We start from the raw sequence: 17,227 nt of genomic DNA, 5'->3' as shown, positions 1-17,227 counted from the left end.
GAAAAATGGGAAAAAATGGGGAAAAATGGGGGAAAAAATGAGAAAAAAATGGGAAAAAAATGAGGAAAAAATGGGAAAAAAATGGGGAAAAAATGGGGAAAAAAATGGGAAAAAAAAGGGAAAAAAAAGGGAAAAAATGGGAAAAATGGGAAAAAATGAGGAAAAAATGGGGAAAAATGGGAAAAAAATGGGGAAAAAATGGGGAAAAATGGGAAAAAAATGGGGGAAAAAATGGGGGAAAAAAATGGGGGAAAAAATGGGAAAAAAAGGGAAAAAAAAGGAAAAAATGGAAAAAAATGGGAAAAAAATGGGGAAAAAATGGGAAAAAAATGGGGAAAAAAATGGGAAAAAAATGGGGAAAAATGGGAAAAAAAGGAAAAAATGGAAAAAAAAAGGAAAAAATGGGAAAAAAATGGGAAAAAATGGGGAAAAAAAGGAAAAAATGGGAAAAAAATGGGAAAAAAAATGGGAAAAAATGGAAAAAATGGGAAAAAAAAGGGAAAAAAAGGAAAAAATGGGAAAAAAATGGGGAAAAAATGGAAAAAATGGGGAAAAAATGGAAAAAATGGGAAAAAATGGGAAAAAAAGGGAAAAAAATGGGGAAAAAATGGGGAAAAAAAAGGGAAAAAAACGGGAAAAAAATGGGGAAAAAAAGGAAAAAATGGAAAAAAATGGGAAAAAAATGGGAAAAAAAGGGAAAAAGGGGGAAAAAATGGGGAAAAATGGGGAAAAAAGGAAAAAAAAGGAAAAAATGGGAAAAAAAGGGAAAAAAATGGGAAAAAAATGGGGAAAAAAAGGGAAAAAATGGAAAAAAAAGGGAAAAAAATGGGGAAAAATGGGGAAAAAAGGGAAAAAAACGGGGAAAAAATGGGGAAAAAAAGGGAAAAAGAAAAGGAAAAAATGGGAAAAAAAGGGAAAAAAATGGGGAAAAAAATGGGAAAAAAATGGGAAAAAATGGGGAAAAAATGGGGAAAAATGGGGAAAAAAATGGGGAAAAAATGGAAAAAAATGGGGAAAAAATGGGAAAAAAAAGGGAAAAAATGGGGAAAAAATGGGGAAAAATGGGAAAAAAAGGGAAAAAATGGGGAAAACTGGGAAAAAATGGGGGAAAATGGGGAAAAATGGGAAAAAAATGGGGAAAAAATGGGGAAAAATGGGGAAAAAAGGAAAAATGGGAAAAAATGGGAAAAAAATGGGGGAAAATGGGGAAAAAAATGGGGAAAAAATGGGGAAAAAATGGGGAAAAATGGGGAAAAAATGTGGAAAAAATGGGGAAAAAATGGAAAAAAAAGGGAAAAAATGGGGAAAAATGGGAAAAAAAAGGGAAAAAATGGGAAAAAAATGGGAAAAACTGGGAAAAAATGGGGAAAAATGGGGAAAAAAGGGAAAAAATGGGAAAAAAAGGGGAAAAAATGGGGAAAAAATGGGGAAAAATGGGGGAAAAATGGGAAAAAAAGGGAAAAATGGGGAAAAATGGGGGAAAAATGTGGAAAAAAAAAGGAAAAAAATGGGGAAAAATGGGGAAAAAATGGGAAAAAAAAGGGAAAAAATGGGGAAAAATGGGAAAAAAAAGGGAAAAAATGGGAAAAAAATGGGAAAAAATGGGAAAAAAATGGGAAAAATGGGGAAAAAAGGGAAAAAATGGAAAAAAAGGGGAAAAAATGGGGAAAAAATGGGGAAAAAGGGAAAAATGGGGGAAAAATGGGAAAAAAAGGGAAAAAATGGGGAAAAATGGGGGAAAAATGTGGAAAAAAAAAGGAAAAAAATGGGGAAAAATGGGAAAAAAAAGGGAAAAAATGGGGAAAAATGGGGGAAAAAATGGGGAAAAAAAAGGGAAAAAAATGGGGAAAAAATGGGAAAAAAATGGGGAAAAAATGGGAAAAAAATGGGGAAAAAATGGGGAAAAAAATGGGGAAAAAAATGGGAAAAAAAAGGGAAAAAATGGGGAAAAAATGGGGAAAAAATGGGAAAAAAACGGGGAAAAAAGGGAAAAAAACGGGAAAAAATTGGGGGAAATTGGGAAAAAAAAAGGGAAAAAATGGGGAAAAATGGGGGAAAAATGTGGAAAAAAAAAGGGAAAAAATGGGGAAAAAAATGGGGAAAAATGGGGAAAAAAAAGGGAAAAAATGGGGAAAAATGTGGGGAAAAAATGGGGAAAAAATGGGAAAAAAATGGGAAAAAATGGGAAAAAAAAAGGAAAAAATGGGAAAAAAAAGGGAAAAAATGGGGAAAAAATGGGGAAAAAAAAAAGGGAAAAATTGGGGAAAAAATGGGGAAAAAATGGGGAAAAAAGGAAAAAATGGGGAAAAAAATGGGAAAAAATGGGAAAAAAATGGAAAAAATGGGAAAAAAATGGGGAAAAATTGGGGAAAAAAATGGGAAAAAATGGGAAAAAAATGGGGAAAAAATGGGGAAAAAAATGGGAAAAAATGGGAAAAAAATGGGGAAAAAATGGGGAAAAAATGGGAAAAAAATGGAAAAAAAGGAAAAAATGGGAAAAAAATGGGGAAAAAATGGGGGAAAAATGGGGAAAAAATGGGGAAAAAAATGGAAAAAAAAGGAAAAAATGGGAAAAAAAATGGGGAAAAAATGGGGGGAAAAAAAGGGAAAAAAAGGGGAAAAAAAAAGAAAAAATGGGAAAAAATGGGAAAAAAAGGAAAAAATGGGAAAAAAATGGGAAAAAAGTGGGAAAAAAAGGGAAAATTTGGGGAAATTTTTGTAATTTTTGGGGTTCCCCTGACGTTTTGGGCGCGCAGGGAACGAGGCGCTGCACGAGCTGACGCGCGCGGGGCCCGCGGAGCTGCGCGTGGAGCTGCGGAGCGGCCGCGACTCCGCCTACGCGGCCTACCGGGACTTCAGCGTGGGCGGGGCCCGAGGAGCGCTTCCGGCTGCGCGTGGGCGACTTCCGGGGCACGGCCGGTGAGATTCGGGGGGTTTTGAGGGGATTTGGGGGGCGTTTTGGGGTGTTTTTGGGGGTTTTGGGGTGGTTTGGGGTGGTTTGGGGTGGTTTTGGGGGTGGTTTTGGGGGTTTTGGGGCGTTTTGGGGTGTTTGGGGGCGTTTTGGGTGTCAGCGTGGGCGAGGCCTCGGAGCGCTTCTGGTTGCGCTTGTGCGACTTCCGGGGCACGGCCGGTGAGGAACGGGGAGATTTTGGGGTGGTTTTGGGGGGTTTTGAGGAGTTTTGGGGTGGTTTTGGGAATCCTCAGCCCCAGAGCACTTCCGGCTGCGCGTGGGCGACTTCCGGGGCACGGCCGGTGAGAGTTGGGGTCCCCTTGAGAATTTTGGGGTGTTTTGGGGGATTTTGGGGGTTTTGGGGTCCCCTTTGGGATTTTGGGGTGTTTTTGGGGGTTTTGGAGTGGTTTTGGGGCGTTTTGGGGGTCTTCGGGTGTCAGCGTAAGCGGGGCCTCGGAGCGCTTCCGGTTGCGCGTGGGCGACTTCCGGGGCACGGCCGGTGAGGGACGGGGAAATTTTGGGTCCCCTTTAAGATTTTTGGGGGGTTCTGGGGTGTTTTGAGGTGTTTTGGGGTGTTTCGGGGGGTTGTGAGGAGTTTTGGGGGATTTTGGGGTGGTTTTGGGAATCCTCAGACCCAGAGCACTTCCGGCCGCGCGTGGGCGACTTCCGGGCACGGCCGGTGAGGAACACGGGGAGATTTGGGGGTCCCGTTTGGGATTTTGGGGTGTTTTGGGGCGTTTTGAGGTGATTTTGGGGGGTTTTGGGGGGATTTGGGGGGTTTTGGGGTCTTGGGTGTCAGCGTGGGCGGGGCCTCGGAGCGCTTCCGGCTGCGCGTGGGCGACTTCCGGGGCACGGCCCGTTAGGAACGGTTAAAATTTTGTGGTCCCCTTTAAGATTTTTGGGGGTTTGGGGGAGTTCTGGGGCGTTTTGAAGTGTTTTGGGGGGTTTTGGGATGGTTTGGGGTGGTTTTGGGGGTCTTTGGGTGTCAGCGTGGGCGGGGCCTCGGAGCGCTTCCGGCTGCGCGTGGGCGACTTCCGGGGCACGGCCGGTGAGGAACGGGGAAATTTTGGGGTCCCCTTTGGGGTTTTGGGGTGGTTTTGGGGGCGTTTTGGGGTGGTTTTGGGGGATTTTGAGGTGTTTTCAGGCGTTTCGGGTGGTTTTGAAGGGTTTTGGGGGTCTTTGGGTGTCAGCGTGGGCGGGCCTCGGAGCGCTTCCGGCTGCGCGTGGGCGACTTCCGGGGCACGGCCGGTGAGGAACAGGGAAATTTTGGGATCCACCTTAAGATTTTTGGGGGTTTTGGGGGTGTTTTGGGGTGGTTTTGGGGGATTTTGGGAATCCTCAGCCCCAAAGCACTTCCGGCTGCTCGTGGGCAACTTCCGGGGCACGGCCGGTGAGATTTGGGGGTCCCCTTTGAGGTTTTGGGATGTTTTGGAAAGGTTTGGGGGAGTTTTGGGGTGTTTTGAGGTGTTTTTGGGGGTTTTGGGGCGTTTTGACGGTTTTGGGGGTCTTTGGGTGTCAGCATGGGCGGGGCCTCGGAGCGCTTCCGGCTGCGCGTGGGCGACTTCCGGGGCACGGCCCGTGAGGAACGGGGAAATTTTGGGGTCCCCTTTGGGATTTTGGGGTGTTTTGGGGCGTTCTGGGGTGTTTTGAGGGGTTTTGCGGTGTTTTGGGAGGTTTTGGGGGGGTTTTGGGAATCCTCAGCGTGGGCGGGCCCGAGGAGCGCTTCCGGCTGCGCGTGGGCGACTTCCGGGGCACGGCCGGTGAGATTTGAGCGGTTTTGGGGTGTTTTGGGGCGTTTTTTGGGTGTTTTGAGGTGGTTTTGGGGGTTTTCGGGTGGTTTCGGGGGTTTTGAGGAGTTTTGGGGGTGGTTTGGGGTGGTTTTGGGAATCCTCAGCCCCAGAGCACTTCCGGTTGCGAGTGGGCGACTTCCGGGACACGGCCGGTGAGATTTGGGGTCCCCTTTGGAATTTTGGGGTGTTTTGCGGATTTTTGGGGCGTTTGGGGGCGTTTTGGGGCGTTTTGGGGCGTTTTGGGGTGGTTTTGGGGCATTTTTGGGAATTTTGGTGCGTTTTTGGGTGACTATTGGGGTTTCTGATGGGTTTTGGGGGTCCCTGGTGGATTTTGGGGCGTTTTTGGGAATCTTTGCTGCGATTTTGGGGTTCCTGGTGGGTTTTGGGGGTCCTTGGTGTAGTTTTGGGGTGTTTTGGTGAATCTTTGCTGCGTTTTTGGGGTTTTTGGGATTTCCGGTGAGTTTTGGGGTGCCTTGGTGGATTTTGGGGCTCTTTGAGGTATTTTGGGGCGTTTTGGGGTTGTTTTGAGAATCTTTGGTGCATTTTGGGGGGGTATTGGATTTTTGGTGGGTTTTGGGGTTTTTGGGGCGTTTTGGGGTATTTTGGGGTCCCTGGTGGGATTTTTTGGGGGGAAACTGAGGCATTTTTGGGGTCCCTGGGGGTGTTGGGGTTTCTGGTGGGGGTTTTGGGGTCCTTTGGCTTTTTTTGGGAATCTTTGGTGCAGTTTTGGGGTGTTTTTGGTGCCATTTTTGGGGTGTTTTTGGTGGATTTTTGGGGTCTTTGAGGTGTTTTTTTGGGGGTGGTTTTGGGGGGAATCTTTGGTGGATTTTTGGGGTGGTTTTGGTGGATTTTTAGGGTGTTTTTGCTGCGTTTTTGGGGTGGTTTTGGTGCCTTTTTTGGTGTGTTTTTGGTGGATTTTTGGGGTGTTTTTGCTCTGTTTTCGGTGTGTTTTTGGTGGATTTTTAGGGTGTTTTTGCTGCGTTTCTGGGGTGTTTTTGCTGCCTTTTTGGGGTGGTTTTGGTGGATTTTTGGGGTGTTTTTGCTGCGTTTTTGGGGTGTTTTGGGGGCAATCTTTGGTGCCTTTTTTGGGGTTTTTGGTGGCTTTGTGGTGTTTTTGGTGGATTTCTGGGGTGTTTTTGCTGCGTTTTTGGGTTGTTTTTGCTGGATTTTTTGGGTGTTTTTTTGGGGTGTTTTTGGTGTGTTTTTGCTGCATTTTTGGTGCATTTTTGGGGTGTTTTGGGGGAATCTTTGGTGCGTTTTGGGGGAATCTTTGCTGCGTTTTTGGGGTGTTTGTGGTGGATTTTTGGGGTCTTCGAGGTGTTTTTTGGGGTGGTTTTGGGGAGAATCTTTGGTGCCTTTTTTGGGGTTTTTGGTGGATTTTTGGGGTGTTTTTGGTGCAGTTTTTGGGGTGTTTTTGGTGTCTTTTTGGGGTGTTTTTGCTGCGTTTTTTGGGGTTTTTGGTGGATTTTTGGGGTGTTTTTGGTGCAGTTTTTGGGGTGTTTTTGGTGTCTTTTTGGGGTGTTTTTGTGGATTTTTGGGGTGTTTTGGGTATTTTTGTTGCATTTTTTGGGGTGCTTTTGGTGTTTTTTTGGGGTGTTTTTGCTGCGTTTTTTGGGTGTTTTTGGTGGATTTTTGGGGTCTTTGAGGTGTTTTTTTGGGGTTGTTTTGGGGGGAATCTTTGGTGACTTTTTGGGCTTTTTGGTGGATTTTTGGGGTGTTTTTGCTGCGTTTTTGGGGGGAATCTTTGCTGCATTTCTGGGGTGTTTTTGCTGCATTTTTGGTGTGTTTTTGGTGGATTTTTGGAGTGTTTTTGCTGCGTTTTGCTGCGTTTCTGGGGTGGTTTTGCTGCGTTTTTGGTGTGGTTTTGGTGGATTTTCGGGGTGTTTTTGGTGGATTTTTGTGGTGTTTATGCTGCGTTTCTGGGGTGTTTTTGGTGGATTTTTTGGGTGGTTTTTTGGGGTGTTTTTGGTGTGTTTTTGCTGCCTTTTTGGGGTGTTTTTGGTGGATTTTTTGGGTATCTTTGCTGCCGTTTTTGGGGTGGTTTTGCTGGGTTTTTGGTGGATTTTTGGGGTGGTTTTGGTGGATTTTTGGGGGTGTTTTTGCTGTGTTTTTGTGGTGTTTTTGCTGCGTTTCTGGGGTGTTTTTGGCGGATTTTTTGGGTGTTTTTTTGGGGTGTTTTTGGGGTGGTTTTGCTGCGTTTTTGGAGTGTTTTTGGGGAAATCTTTGGTGCGTTTTTGGGGTGTGTTTTCTGCCTTTTTGTGGTGTTTATGCTGCGTTTCTGGGGTGTTTTTGGTGGATTTTTTGGGTGGTTTTTTGGGGTGTTTTTGGGGCGTTTTTGCTGCCTTTTTGGGGTGTTTTTGGTGGATTTTTTTGGGTGGTTTTTTGTGGTGTTTTTTGCTGCGTTTTTGGGGTGGTTTTGCTGGATTTTTTGGGTGGTTTTTTGGGGTGTTTTTGGTGTGTTTTTGCTGCATTTTTGGGCTTTTTGCTGCCTTTTTGGGGTGTTTTTGCTGCGTTTCTGGGGTGTTTTTGCTGCCGTTTTTGGTGTGTTTTTGGTGGATTTTTGGGGTGTTTTTGGCGGATTTCTGGGGTGTTTTTGCTGGATTTTTTGGGTGTTTTTTTGGGGTGTTTTTTGCTGCGTTTTGGGGTGGTTTTGGCGGATTTTTGGGGGGTGTTTATGGGGTATTTTTGGTGCGTTTTTGCTGCATTTTTGCTGTGTTTTTGGGGTGTTTTGGTGGATTTTTGGGGTTTTTGGTGGATTTTTGAGGTGTTTTTGGTGCCTTTTTGGGGTGTTTTTGGGTGGATTTTGGGGTCTTTGAGGTGTTTTTTTGGGGTGTTTTGGGAATCTTTGATGCCTTTTTTGGGGTTACTGGTGGATTTTTGGGTGTCTTTGGTGGATTTTGGGGTGTGCTTTTGGGGTGTTTTTGCTGCATTTTTGGGGTCTTTGAGGCGTTTTTTTGGGGTGCTTTTGGGGGGAATCTTTGATGGATTTTTGGGGTTTTTTGTGGATTTTTGGGGTGTTTCTGGTGGATTTCTGGGGTGTTTCGTTTTTGGGGGAATCATTGGTGGATTTTTGGGGTGGTTTTTGCTGCATTTTTGGGGTGTTTTTGGTGGATTTTTGGGGTGTTTTTGCTGCGTTTTGGGGCGTTTTTGCTGCGTTTTTGGGTGTTTTTGGTGGATTTTTGGGGTGTTTTGGGGGAATCTTTGGTGCGTTTTGCTGGATTTTTGGGTGTTTTTTTGGGCGTTTTAGCTGCATTTTTGGGTTGGTTTTGCTGCCTTTTTTGGGGTGTTTTTGCTGCGTTTTTGGGGTGTTTTTTTGGGGTGTTTTTGGTGCATTTTTGCTGCGTTTTCGGGGTGGTTTTGCTGCGTTTTTGGGGTGGTTTTGCTGTGTTTTCGGTGTGTTTTTGGTGGATTTTTGGTGCGTTTATGCTGCCTTTCTGGGGTGGTTTTGGCGGATTTTTGGGGTGGTTTTTTGGGGTGTTTTGGGGGAATCTTTGGTGCATTTTTGGTGTGTTTCTGCTGCGTTTTTCGTGTGTTTTTGCTGCCTTTTTGGGGTGTTTTTGCTGCCTTTTTGGGGTGTTTATGCTGTGTTTTCGGTGTGTTTTTGGTGGATTTTTGGTGTGTTTCTGCTGCGTTTTTGGTTGTTTTTGCTGCCTTTTTGGGGTTTCTGGCGGGTTTTGGGGGTTCCTGGCAAGTTTTGGAGTCTTTTGGATTATTTGGGAATTTTTGGTGGATTTTTGGGGTGTTTTTGCTGCCTTTTTTGGGGTGTTTTTGGTGGATTTTTGGGGTCTTTGAGGTGTTTTTTGGGGTGGTTTTGGGGGAATCTTTGGTGCCTTTTTGGGCTTTTTGGTGGATTTCTGGGGTGTTTTTGATGCCGTTTTTGTGGTGTTTTTGCTGCATTTTTGGGGTGGTTTTGGAGCCGTTTTTGGGGTGTTTTTGGTGGATTTTTGGGGTGTTTTTGCTGCGTTTCTGGGGTGTTTTTGGGGTGGTTTTGCTGCGTTTTTGGGGTGTTTTTGGGTGTTTTTGCTGCGTTTTTGGGGTGTTTTTGGAGGAATCGTTGGTGGATTTTTGGGGTGTTTTTGGTGCCTTTTTTGGGGTGTTTTTGGTGGATTTTTGGTGCCTTTTTGGGGGAATCTTTGGTGGATTTATGGGGTGTTTTTGCTGCGTTTTGGGGTGGTTTTGGCAGATTTTTGGGGTGTGTTTTTGGGGTGGTTTTGGTGCCTTTTTGCTGCATTTTTGCTGCATTTTTGGGGTGTTTTTGGTGGATTTTTGGGGTGTTTTTGCTGCGTTTTTCAGGTGTTTTTGCTGCATTTTTGTGGTGTTTTTCTACATTTTTGGGGTGTTTTTGGCGGATTTCTGGGGGTGTTTTTGCTTGATTTTTGGGGTGTTTTTTGGGGTGTTTTTGCTGCATTTTTGGGGTGTTTTTGCTGCGTTTTTGGGGCGTTTTTGCTGCATTTTCGGGGTGGTTTTGCTGCATTTTTGTGGTGTTTATGCTGCCTTTCTGGGTGTTTTTGGTGGATTTTTGGGGTGTTTTTGCTGCGTTTTTGGGGTGTTTTGGGGGGAATCTTTGCTGCCTTTTTGTGGTGTTTTTGCTGCGTTTTTGGGGTGGTTTTGGTGGATTTCTGGGGTGTTTTTTTGGGGCATTTTTGCTGCATTTTTGGGGCGGTTTTGCTGCGTTTTTGGGGTTGTTTTCGCTGCGTTTTTGGGGTGTTTTTGCTGGATTTTTGGGTGTTTTTTTGGGGCGTTTTTGCTGCATTTTTGGGGTGTTTTTGATGGATTTTTGGGATGGTTTTGCTGCGTTTTTGGGTTGGTTTTCCTGGATTTTTTGGGGTTTTTTTGGGGCGTTTTTGCTGCGTTTTCGGGGTGTTTTTGGTGGATTTTTGGGGTGGTTTTGGTGGATTTTTGGGGTGGTTTTGCTGCGTTTTGGGGTTGTTTTTGGTGGATTTTTTGGGTATCTTTGATGTGGTTTTGGGGTGTTTTTGGTGGATTTTTGGGGTGTCTGGTGGATTTTTGGGTATCCTTGGTGCTTTTTTTGGGTGTTTTTGCTGGATTTTGAGTGTTTTTGCTGGATTTTTGGGTTGTTTTTGGTGCCATTTTTGGGGTGTTTTTGCTGCATTTTTGGGTGGTTTTTTGGGGCATTTTAGCTGCATTTTCGGGTTGTTTTTGCTGCGTTTTTGGGGTGGTTTTGGTGGATTTTTTGGGTGTTTTTTGGGGGCATTTTAGCTGCATTTTCGGGTTGTTTTTGCTGCGTTTTTGGGGCATTTTCGTTGCATTTTTGGGTTGTTTTTGCTGCGTTTTTCGGGTGTTTTTGCTGGATTTTTTGGGTGTTTTTTTGGGGCGTTTTTGCTGCATTTTTGGTGTGGTTTTTGATGGATTTTTGGGGTGTTTTTGCTGCCGTTTTTGCTGGATTTTGGGTGCCCCCGCAGGCGACGCGCTCTCGTACCACCTCGGGCTCTCCGTTCTCCACGCGGGACCGGGACCCCCGGGACCCCCGGGCCCGCCGGGACCCCCCGGGGCGGCCGCGCCCCCCCGCCCTGTGCTGTGGCCTACGGGGGCGCCTGGTGGTACCGCAACTGCCACTACGCCAACCTCAACGGCCGCTACGGCACCGCCACCGACCACCAGGTACCGGGCTCGGGGGGTTTGGGGGTTTGGGGAATTTTGGGGATTTTTTTTCCCGCGAAATTTGGGGGTTTTAGGTCATTTTGAGTTCATTTTTCACCTCAAAATTGGGGATTTTTGGGTGCCTTTTTCCCGCAAAATTTGGGGTTTTAGATCATTTTGTGCCCATCTTTCCTCAAAATTTTGGGATTTTTGGGTCCATTTTTCGCTCAAAATTTGGGATTTTGGGTCCCTTTTTCCTCAAAATTTGGGACTTCGAGTCTCTTTTTCTCTCACAAAATTTGGGATTTTTGGGTCCCTTTTCCCCTCAAAATGTGGGGATTTTAGGTCATTTTGTGCCCCTTAATCTCTCACAAAATTTGGGATTTTGGGGAATTTTGGGGATTTTTTTTCCCGCGAAATTTGGGGGTTTTAGGTCATTTTGAGTCCATTTTTCACCTCAAAATTTGGGATTTGGGTCCATTTTGAGTTCGTTTTTCCCCTCAAAATTTGGGGATTTTAGGTCATTTCGAGTCCACTTTTTCCCTCAAAATTTGGGATTTTTGGGTCCATTTTCCCCTCAAAATTTGGGGATTTTAGGTCATTTTGAGTCCACTTTTCCCCTCAAAATTTGGGATTTTTGGGTCCATTTTCCCCTCAAAATTTGGGACTTTGGGTCACTTTTTGTCTCCCAAAATTTGGATTTTTGGGTCCATGTTCCCCTCAAAATTTGGGGCTTTTAGGTCATTTCGAGTCCATTTCTCAGCTCAAAATTTGTGGATTTTAGGTCCCTTTTTTCCTCAAAATTTTGGGATTTTTGGATCCATTTTCCACTCAAAATTTGGGGATTTTGGGTCCCTTTTTTCCTCAATATTTGGGGATTTTAGGTCATTTCGAGTCCATTTTCCCCTCAAAATTTGGGACTTTGGGTCTCTTTTTGTCTCCCAAAATTTGGATTTTTGGGTCCCTTTTTTCCTCAATATTTGTGGATTTTAGGTCATTTTGAGTCCCTTTTATCCGCTCAAAATATGGGGATTTTAGGTCATTTTGTGTCCCTTTTTCCCCTCAAAATTTGGGATTTTGGGGGGTTTGGGGATTTTTGGGTCCCCTTTTCCCCTCAAAATTTGGGCAATTTTGGATCCCTCTTTCCCCTCAAAATTTTGGGATTTTTGGGTCCATTTTCCCTCAAAATTTGGACAATTTTGGACCCCTTTTTCCCTCAAAATTTTGGGATTTTTGGGTCCCTTTTCCCCTCAAAATTTGGACAATTTTGAATCCCTTTCACCCCTCACAAAATTTGGGATTTTTGGGTCCATTTTTCCCTCTAAACTTTGGGATTTTTGGGTCCATTTTCCCCTCAAAATATGGGGATTTTAGGTCATTCGAGTCCCTTTTATCCGCTCAAAATTTGGGGATTTTAGGTCATTTTGTGTCCCTTTTCCCCCTCAAAATTTGGGATTTTGGGTCCCTTTTTCCCCTCAAAATTTTGGGATTTTGGGGTGCCTTTTTCCCTCAAAATTTGGGATTTTGAATCCCTTTTTCCCTCAAAATTTTGGGATTTTTGGGTGCCTTTTTCCCTCAATATTTGGGGATTTTAGGTCATTTTGTGTCCCTTTTTCCCTCAAAATTTGAGGATTTTTGGGTCCATTTTTCCCTCAAAATTTGGGACTTTTGGGTCCCTTTTCCACTCAAAATTTGAGGATTTCTGGTCCATTTTCCCCTCAAAATTTAGGATTTTGGATCCATTTTTTCCCCATAGTATTTGGGGAATTTTAGGTCATTTCAAGTCCCTTTTCCCCTCACAAAATTTGGGATTTTTTGGTCCCTTTTCCCTTCAAAATTTTGGGTCCATTTTCCCCTCAAAATATGGGGATTTTAGCTCATTTTGTGTCCCTTTTTCTCTCACAAAATTTGGGATTTTGGGTCCCTTTTTCCCTCTAAATTTTGGGATTTTTGGGTCCATTTTCCCCTCAAAATTTGGGGATTTTAGGTCATTTTGAGTCCCTTTTATCCCTCAAAATTTGGGGATTTTAGGTCATTTTGTGTCCCTTTTTCCCTCACAAAATTTGGGATTTTTGGGTCCATTTTCCCCTCGAAATTTGGGATTTTGGTCCCTTTTTTCCTCAAAATTTGGGGCTTTTAGGTCATTTCGAGTCCCTTTTATCCGCTCAAAATTTGGGACTTTGAGTCTCTTTTTCTCTCACAAAATTTGGGATTTTAGGTCCCTTTTCCCTCAAAATTTGGGGATTTTAGCTCATTTTGTGTCCCTTTTTCTCTCACAAAATTTGGGATTTTGGGTTCCATTTTCCCCTCAAAATTTGAGGATTTCTGGGTCCATTTTCCCTCAAAATTTGAGGATTTCTGGGTCCATTTTCCCCTCAAAATTTTGGGATTTTTGGTCCCTTTTCCCCTCAAAATTTTGGGATTTTTGGGTCCATTTTCCCCTCAAAATCTGGGGACTTCAGCTCAGTTTAGGTCCCTTTTTCCCTCAAAATTTGGGATTTTTGGGTCCCTTTTCCCCCTCAAAATTTGGGATTTTGGGGAATTTTTCCCCTCAAAATTTGGGATTTTGGGGAATTTTTCCCCTCAAAATTTGGGATTTTAGGGAATTTTTCCCCTCAAAATTTGGGATTTTAGGTCATTTCGGGTCCTTTTTTCTCTCACAAAATTTGGGATTTTGGGTTCCTTTTCCCTCAAAATTTTGGGATTTTTGGGTCCATGTTCCCCTCAAAATTTGTGGTTTTTACGTCATTTCGAGTCCCTTTTATCCGCTCAAAATATGGGGATTTTAGGTCATTTTGAGTCCATTTTTTACCTCAAAATTTGGGATTTTGGGTCCCTTTTCCGCTCAAAATTTGGGGATTTCTGGGTCCATTTTCCCCTCATAATTTGGGATTTTAGGTCATTTTGTGTCCCTTTTATCCGCTCAAGATTTGTGGGTTTTAGGTCACTTCCAGTGCCCCTTTTCCCCTCAAAATTTGGGATTTTTGGTCCCTTTTCCCCTCAAAATTTGGGGATTTTAGGTCATTTTGTGTCCCTTTTTCTCTCACAAAATTTGGGATTTTTGGGTCCATGTTCCCCTCAAAATTTGTGGATTTTAGGTCATTTCGAGTCCATTTTTCCCCTCAAAATTTGGGATTTTTGAGTCCATTTTCCCCTCATAATTTGGGATTTTGGATCCATTTTGAGTCCACTTTTTCCCTCAAAATTTGTGGGTTTTGTGTCCCTTTTCCCCTCAAAATTTGGGATTTTGGGTCCATTTTCCCCTCAAAATTTGAGACTTTGGGTCTCTTTTTGTCTCCCAAAATTTGGATTTTTGGGTCCCTTTGTTCCACTCAAAATTTGGGATTTTAGGTCATTTCGAGTCCATTTTTCCCCTCAAAATTTGGGATTTTTGGGTCCATTTTCCCCTCAAAATTTGGGGATTTTAGGTCATTTTGTGTCCCTTTTTCTCTCACAAAATTTGGGATTTTTGGGTCTCTTTCCCTCAAAATTTTGGGATTTTTGGGTCCATTTTCCCCTCAAAATATTGGGATTTTAGCTCATTTTGTGTCCCTTTTTCCCTCACAAAATTTGGGATTTTGGGTCCCTTTTTCCCCTCAAAATTTGGGATTTTTGGGTCCATTTTTCCCTCAAAATTTGGGATTTTGGGTCCCTTTTCCGCTCAAAATTTGAGGATTTCTGGGTCCATTTTCCCCTCAAAATTTGGGATTTTTGGGTCCATGTTCCCCTCAAAATTTGGGAATTTATGTCATTTCGAGTCCACTTTTTCCCTCAAAATTTGTGGATTTTGGGTCCATTTCTCCCTCACAAAATTTGGGATTTTTTGGTCCATTTTTCCCTCAAAATTTGGGATTTTAGGTCATTTTGTGTCCTTTTTATCCGCTCAAGATTTGTGGGTTCTAAGTCATTTCCAGTGCCTCTTTTCCCCTCAAAATTTGGGATTTTTGGGTCCATGTTCCCCTCAAAATTTAGGGATTTTAGGTCATTTTGAGTCCACTTTTCCCCTCAAAATTTCGGACTTTGGGTCTCTTTTCCCCTCAAAATTGTGGGATTTTTGGGTCCATTTTCCCCTCAAAATTTGGGATTTTTGGCTCCCTTTTTCCCTCAAAATTTGTGGGTTTTAGGTCATTTTGAGTCCCTTTTTCCCTCACAAAATTTGGGATTTTGGGTCCCTTTTTCCTCAAAATTTTGGGATTTTTGGGTCCCTCTTTCCCTCAAAATTTTGGGATTTTTGGGTCCATGTTCCCCTCAAAATTTGGGGCTTTTAGGTCATTTCGAGTCCATTTTTCCCTCACAAAATTTGGGATTTTGGGGGATTTTGGGGAATTTTTTCCCGCGAAATTTGGGGGTTTTAGGTCATTTCGAGTCCATTTTTCACCTCAAAATTTGGGATTTTTTGGTCCCTTTTCCCTTCAAAATTTTGGGTCCATTTTCCCCTCAAAATATGTGGATTTTAGCTCATTTTGTGTCCCTTTTCCTCTCACAAAATTTGTGGATTTTGGGTCCCTTTTCCTCACAAAATTTGGGATTTTGTGTCTCTTTTCCCCTCAAAATTTTGGGATTTTTGGGTCCATTTTCCCCTCAAAATTTGGGGATTTTAGGTCATTTTGAGTCCCTTTTCCCCTCACAAAATTTGGGATTTTTGGGTCCCTTTTTCTCTCACAAAATTTGGGGATTTTGGGTAGGTTTTGCTCCTTTCCCTCACAAAATTTGGGATTTTGGGTCATTTTGGGGTATTTTGGGTCCCTTTTTCCCTCAAAATTTGTGGATTTTAGCTCATTTTGTGTCCCTTTTCCCCTCCAAATTTGGGATTTTTTGGTCCCTTTTTCCCCTCAAAATTTTGGGATTTTTGGGTTCATTTTCCCCTCAAAATTTGGGATTTTTGGGTCCCTTTTTCCCTCAAAATTTGGGGATTTTAGCTCATTTCAGGTCCCTTTTTCTCTCAAAACATTTTGGGATTTTGGGTCCCTTTTTCCTTCAAAATTTGGGATTTTTGGGTCCCTTTTTCCCCTCAAAATTTTGGGATTTTTGGGTCCCTTTTTCTCACACAAAATTTGGGATTTTGGGAAATTTTGGGTCTCTTATGCCTCACAAAATCTCGGGGTCTCTATGGGGTCTCTATGGGGCGATCCCGGGGGTCTATGGGGTCTCTATGGGGAGATCTCGGGGGTCTCTATGGGGTCTCTATGGGGGGATCCCGGGGGTCTATGGGGCGATCCCAGGGGTCTCTATGGGGTCTCTATGGGGTCTCTATGGGGTCTCTATGGGGCAATCCCGGGGGTCCCTATGGGGCGATCCCGGGGGTCTCTATGGGGTCTCTATGGGGCGATCCCGGGGGTCTCTATGGGGCAATCCTGGGGGTCTCTATGGGGCGATTTTGGGGGTCTCTATGGGGCAATCCTGGGGATCTCTATGGGGTCTCTATGGGGCGATCCCGGGGGTCCCGGGGGTCTCTATGGGGCGATCTCGGGGGTCTCTATGGGGTCTCTATGGGGCGATCCCGGGGGTCTCTGTGGGGTGATCCCGGGGGTCTCTGTGGGGCGATCCCAGGGGTCTCGGGGGTCTCTATGGGGCGATCCCGGGGGTCTCTATGGGGTCTCTATGGGGCGATCCCGGGGGTCTCTATGGGGGCGATTTTGGGGGTCTCTATGGGGTCTCTATGGGGCGATCCCAGGGGTCTCTATGGGGTCTCTATGGGGCGATTTTGGGGGTCTCTATGGGGTCTCTATGGGGTCTCTATGGGGCGATCCCGGGGGGTCCCAGGGGTCTCTATGGGGCGATCCTGGGGGTCTCTATGGGGTCTCTATGGGGTCTCTATGGGGCGATCCCGGGGGTCTCTATGGGGTCTCTATGGGGTCTCTATGGGGCGATCCCGGGGGGTCCCAGGGGTCTCTATGGGGCGATCCCGGGGGTCTCTATGGGGTCTCTCGGGGGTCTCTATGGGGCGATCCCGGGGGTCTCTATGGGGTCTCTATGGGGTCTCTTTGGGGCGATCCCGGGGGTCTCTATGGGGTCTCTATGGGGTCTCTATGGGGTCTCTATGGGGTCTCTATGGGGTCTCTATGGGGCAATCCCGGGGGTCTCTATGGGGCAGTCCCAGGGGTCTCTATGGGGCGATTTTGGGGGTCCCGGGGGTCTCTCGGGGGTCTCTCACCCCATTTCCCCGCAGGGCATCCATTGGTTCCCCTGGAAAGGCTTCAACGTCTCCATCCCATTCACCGAGATGAAGCTGCGGCCCCAGCGCGGCTGAGGGAGGGACCCCAAAAACGGGGGGACCCCAAAATATGGGGGTGCCAAAATTTGGGAATCCCAAAATTTGGAGATCCCAAAATCTGGGGGAAACCAAAATTTGGGGATCCCAAAAGCTGAGGGCACCCCAAAACCGGGGGGACCCCAAAATCTGGGGATGCCAAAAATTGGGGAAAACCAAAATTTGGGCGACCTCAAAATCTGGGGATCCCAAAATTTGAGAGAACTGAAAACCTAGGGGACCCCAAAATCTGAGGATCCCAAAATTTGGGGAAACCAAAATTTGGGGGATCCAAAATTTTGGGGGTCCTCAAAATTTGGGGATCCCAAAAGCTGGGGGGACCCTAAAATTTGGGGATCCTAAAATCTGGGGGGACCCTAAAATTTGGGGATCCCAAAATCTGGGGGAAACCAAAATTTGGGGGGACCCCAAAATATGGGGATCCCAAAATCTGGGGATCCCAAAATCTGGGGAAAACCAAAATTTGGGGATCCCAAAATCTGGGGGAAACCAAAATATGGGGGAAACCAAAATCTGGGGGGACCTCAAAATATGGGGATCCCAAAAGCTGGGGGATCCCAAAAGCTGGGGGGACCCTAAAATTTGGGGATCCCAAAATCTGGGGGAAACCAAAAT

The 17,227-nt window shown here is 44.8% G+C and overlaps 1 protein-coding gene across 1 annotated transcript in view; it reads left to right on the top strand.

Annotated features, from left to right (window-relative positions):
• Window positions 1-16,686, top strand: part of LOC141726535 (tenascin-X-like) — an 82,559-nt gene extending 65,873 nt beyond the window's left edge. The window contains 6 exon segments of the mRNA XM_074531460.1: window positions 2,757-2,863; window positions 2,865-2,919; window positions 10,164-10,183; window positions 10,185-10,224; window positions 10,259-10,362; window positions 16,511-16,686. Coding sequence (XP_074387561.1) covers window positions 2,757-2,863; window positions 2,865-2,919; window positions 10,164-10,183; window positions 10,185-10,224; window positions 10,259-10,362; window positions 16,511-16,591 — 407 coding nt within the window. The 3' untranslated portion in view covers window positions 16,592-16,686.
• Window positions 16,687-17,227: the final 541 nt, after the last annotated feature.

This window comes from Zonotrichia albicollis, chromosome 36, assembly GCF_047830755.1.
Source record: "Zonotrichia albicollis isolate bZonAlb1 chromosome 36, bZonAlb1.hap1, whole genome shotgun sequence".
Classification (NCBI taxonomy): Eukaryota; Metazoa; Chordata; class Aves; order Passeriformes; family Passerellidae; genus Zonotrichia; species Zonotrichia albicollis.
The sequence above is the reverse complement of the archived record's forward strand: the minus strand, read 5'-3'. Positions and strand labels throughout refer to the sequence as shown.